General features: G+C 40.5%; 1 protein-coding gene across 1 annotated transcript; it reads right to left on the bottom strand.

Moving 5' to 3' along the window:
• Positions 1–1788: 1788 nt before the first annotated feature.
• Positions 1789–2721, bottom strand: KCNK12 (potassium channel, subfamily K, member 12). The gene has a single exon (XM_010181676.1). It carries the CDS (start codon positions 2719–2721, stop codon positions 1789–1791), a length of 933 nt encoding a protein of 310 aa, XP_010179978.1.
• Between the last annotated feature and the right edge of the window lie 2346 nt (positions 2722–5067).

The following is a 5067-nucleotide window of genomic DNA, read 5'->3' as shown; positions in this document are numbered from 1 at the left end:
CAGGTAGTTACAGAATACAAACATCATTGTTTCTGGCCAAACGCATCTTGATACAAGCTGTGACTACACTTATAGCATGATACAGATCCACATGGTTTATCTGCTGCTCTGGTTCCTTCTCCTTCAGGCAAAAGATACAATCAATGCCATACTTCAGCTGGCAGGTTCAAGTGTGCAAAACCTCAAATTAAAAGTAAGTTTACTGGGGTTAAATTCCAAAATGTTTTGCAATATTAAAAATTTAAAGGAAAGCAAACCCATGGATACCCCAAACCCATGCAAAACAAAGTAAAGTAAAAAAACAGAGTAAAATATCTATTTGAAACTTCATGGAAATATTTCCAAACATTTCTGATATTTCTAGTTTGTTTTCATCAGCAATCAACCTAGTACTCATGATCTTGTCTATAATTACCCAAGTTGTTTTCAAGAGCTGATCACTGTGGCTTCTCAGAGTTCAAGCTTAAGTTATATTTCTTGCTGTAATCAGCAGAGGGCTTTTTATTACCTTCACAGTATTAAGGGAGTGGCATAGTATATAGACTTTAGAGAAATTATCCAGAGCTTTGCACATATTTCTGAAAGAGATTTGCAGTAATCCCTATGCACCCATTTGTCATGCTAAACTAGATACTTTAACCAAGTTTGCTTGAAGATGCTTCTCATTCTTCAGCAGGTTGGGCTAGCAGGGGTAAAATATGACATAAGACAGTAGCAACAGCCTTAGGCCAATTTATGACTCTGTACCAATGTTTCTGGTAAAGCCATCTTCTGGGGGGGAGCTCCAGGGGTATAACCTTCACAGTCAGATTTGTGGGAAACAAGTACAATATTGGAGGCCCTAAAGAACTAATTTGGGGCAAAGAAATAATTTGCCTGAATCTTTGCAACAGTGTTGCAAAAGCAAAAGATGCAAATTTAGGACAACAGCCTACATTCATTTTAGCTACTTATTTTCATGTAAAAGTAATGGAATAAGCATTGCAGTGGCAATGCAAACATTTGACACCAGAGATGCATACTGGCTTCTCTTGCATTAAATTGAGTCAGTACCGAAGTTGACTATTGCCAGTTTTCAGTAATTCAGCAGGTAGGAGTAGTTTTGGCACATTTTACCATGGTTCTTGATAATCCCCTGACTTTTAAGTGTTAAGTAGCAGGCAGTGTTTCAGACAAGATTGGCTAAAAAAATATCATTAGTGGTCAAGGGAATTCAGCCCATTTGATCCTCTACCACTGAAGTCAGTAGGACTATTCAAGCGAAGCACATTCACCCTAAAGCTGGTGTAGCTGCAGTCACCTACATGTATGTTATATACAGGCCTGCTATGAGGAATTGTCGAAGAACACTGAGTACAAAGTTCAGGGCCAAGTACAGACTTCAGCAAACTGGTTTAGCCCATCATCAACCCCAAGTTTGAATATGGAGCCAAACTTACCCATTTAATGCATTTTTAACACAGTTTGGGTTCAGGCTCTGTTCTGAAGAACATGTTGGTTCTGACACCATCCTAACCATGCACACCATCCTTCTAATTGCATCAGATTCTGCATCAAAGACATTCAAGTCTCTTCCAAAAACCCATTAGAGGAAAACTGTGACATTATGGTAAAGTTGTTACTGAAAATTAGAGAAGATTTATAAAACCCCCAGAAACTAAAATGCTGAACACACAATGAATACCAAGGCTGTTTCTGAATTTAAAACTTTCTGATAACTTACAGTGATAATTCCACCCTAATCACAAGTTTGTTTTTATTAAATAAACAAAAGGAATTTCAAAAACTCTACCTAGAATCACTTGTTTCTGCCAAGCGGTTGTTCATGATGGCTAGAGCACCCACCCCTGCGGAGAAACCGTTTTGTCTCGTATTGATACAAACGTTCCTCGGGTAGCCATTGGCTGTCTCGGACAACTGCTTTTGCAAAATGGCCAGGGAGACTTTATTTGACGCCGTGAGCTCCCTCATGGAGATCATCTCTCCAGAAAGCCTCCTCCCCTCGGTGTCACTGTCGTACTGTCCTTCAGTGTCCATTGAGATGTTATGTCGACGTAGGCGGGCTCCCGGGGTTATGGCGTTGCGACGTCCGAGGCGGGCACTTGATTTATGGCACTTTGGGCAACATCTGCATTCGAATTTTTTCAACACCCAGTTCAAAACTTGCTTGATTACGATTGAGATGACATTAAAAAGAGAGTATATGCAACATACCCCCATTAATATAAATATGAAATTTCCAAATCTGTATAATCCCTGATTTTGGTACGCAGCGTTTTGGCTGCTTACCAAATCTCCAAAGCCGATGGTGCTGAAGGTGACAAAGCAATAGTACAAGGAGTCAATGTAGTTCCATCCTTCCACCGCTGTGTACATTGCGGAGGCGCAGCAAGAAAGGGTAATAGCAAAAATTCCCAGAATCAGCATCACATGGTAAACAGATGGCTTCCACCCCACGAGGGTGCCCACCCCTGACATAGCTGGCCCCCTTCGGAAGTTGGAAGGTAGGAGACCACTTCTTCGCAGCTGTCTCTCATGGCACGCTTTCATGATAAATGCCAGGAGAGAGATAATGCGCTCCAAGAAGAGGTTGAAGAAAAGGATAGTCCCGGCACACCCAAAAAGGCCATAAACGATGAGGAATACTTTTCCAGCCACAGTTGCTGGTGTGGTCATCCCGAAACCTAAAGTGTGGAGATAAATAAGTAACATTAATGACATGGTTTTCCAAGTGTAAGCTCAGGATATATGTAGCTTAACAAGGGTCCCAGCTCACTGAACAAAAGGAGTGCTACCTCTAAGTCAGCTTAGGCAACACGAAACTGAGTTTTGTAAAGAATGAAGAAGGCACCAGAATGTTCAACGAGAGGATCAAAACTCAAGAGAGAGCAAAACATCCCTGCAGAGATGAAAGACGATATTAACAGAGAAATACCACTCTGTAAATGCAGGTGGAAACTCCCTGAGCCCAAACCACCCTGACAGGAGACGAGGTGAGGAGGCCATTTCCCTGCTCCCATGCACGTGAGCCAGCATGGCCTGATGGAAAGTTTAAACTCTCTATTGACAAGATGTAACCCAGTGTAAAGCTGTTGTTACTGAGGGCTGATAACACCACTCCTGCTGAGAAGATGGAAGGCTTCAAGTTGTGTAACAGAAAAAAAACCCCACATCCCAAAGATCAAATTTCGTTTCGAAAATAGCAGCACTTTAAAGTCTTAACCAACTGTGACTAGCCCACCTGATGCAATTATAGAAAGAATGAAAAGCCATGGCCCCGTTGTAACTCATCAGCGAGATACCTCTGCTGCAGAGCTGACTGGCAGACTGGGAGCCCTGGGATCTTGCAGACTGATAATTACAGCCAGGAAAAACTGCCAGACAGTTAAACAGAAAAATTGAAGTATACAAACTCTGGAAAGATCCAGCAGCAAGACTAATTCACCTCTTCTTTACACAGATTGTCTTTTGACGTTACTCATACACATAATTTTATATGTAAGCAGTAATGCCTTGTAGTTATAGATGCTTAAATAACAGCAAAAGTGATCTTAAATGCAAATAAATAGAGTAAGTTTGCTCCACATTACTTGCTGATACCAGCTAGTTTATGAAAAGAAAAAAGACATATATTCCACATACTTCCTTAGGAAGATTCTTCTGAAACTCAGTTCTTTAGGCATTGCCCTTGTTCTGCTGTTCTTCCCTGCAAAAATGCTCAGTAGTTCAGTCAAAAAGTGTATTGATGGGATTAAGCTGACTGCTCATGTACCATGAATAAATAAACACATCTAATCTAAATTAATGGTTTGCAAAAATAACGCATGCTGAAATTTCTTTATTTTGTTCCATGAAAATGCTGAGCAAGTAACATATTCAGGGAGGTAAGTGTCAACATCAGAAAACATCAATGAAAGTTTGCAAAGAAAAAAAGGCTACTTTTTGTGTTGAGCATAATGAAATAATTAAATCCAGTTTATTATCATGATGCACCTTTAAACAGCAACAGGAAAATATTCCCCATGTCTAACGAGTTGAGATTGCTGCTTGAAATCTATTGATTTATTTTTGTAATGGATGTATTTTTCTAGGTAATTTATTTGTGCTACCTTTGTACTTCATTGATACAGAATTTCCCATTTGCTGATAAAAGAATGTAAACGCCCATGGCAAATAAACTTGGAAATGTCTTTTCAATGACATAAAGGTGCATGAGGAAAGAGGTGGTCTGACTTTCACAAAGGATTTGAAACAGCTGGGTGACAGCAATTCAGACTCTACTGCATCATCAGTATCCTTGCAGTAGAGTCTTTTTTGTAAAAAGCAGTGAAAAACTTGCGTAGCATTACCAGAAAATAAAAAAATACCAAAGAGGTAATTAGATTCTGTTTTCTGTACCCACGGTCTCTCCATTTTGTCGTGCTAAAATACTGCCTTTGAGCAGACCTCACAAAGCCTGCCTTGGGATCCCAGGCTTAACATGGGGGAATGGGAAGCTCCTCTCGGTTCCTCCTCCCCTGTGGGGTGAAGCTGTTACCTGGGTCAAGCTGGCTGCTTTTAGGAGACTTCTCATTTGACAATGAATACCCACTAGTGTCTGGTCCCCAGAAGAAGCCAGGGAGCCTGTTGTGCTTGCCAGCTAAAGCCTTCCAGCCAGCTCGCCCATGCCTTGTCACCAAAGCATTTAAACATGTGCTTCACAGCAAGCATGTGAACATCACCATCAAAATAGATGGCTTTATTGACACACATATGGCTAGACACATTTATTAATAATAAAAAAGAGAGATAAGGAGAGTTTGGATCAAGTTGTAAATACGCTGAAGCTTTTTAGTATTTTCTGGTGATCATTCATGAGAAGTGGTGAAGTTTTATATTTTTGATGCAGTTCGTTTAAGCAAGATTTTCTTAAGCATAATGTTACCAAAATTCAGTATGTAGGACTCATCATGGCAATGGAAATGCTAAGACTTCGATAAAAGAGGCAAAAAGCAAGACTGGCAGACAGTAACTTCAGCCCAACAGCTAGCGCTGTTGAGAAGTGCCCTCGTGTACCCTTCGTATGGG

The sequence above is a fragment of the Mesitornis unicolor genome, unplaced genomic scaffold (genome assembly GCF_000695765.1).
Source record: "Mesitornis unicolor isolate BGI_N332 unplaced genomic scaffold, ASM69576v1 scaffold44423, whole genome shotgun sequence".
Classification (NCBI taxonomy): domain Eukaryota; kingdom Metazoa; phylum Chordata; class Aves; order Mesitornithiformes; family Mesitornithidae; genus Mesitornis; species Mesitornis unicolor.
This window is presented reverse-complemented; position numbering and strand designations above follow the sequence as displayed.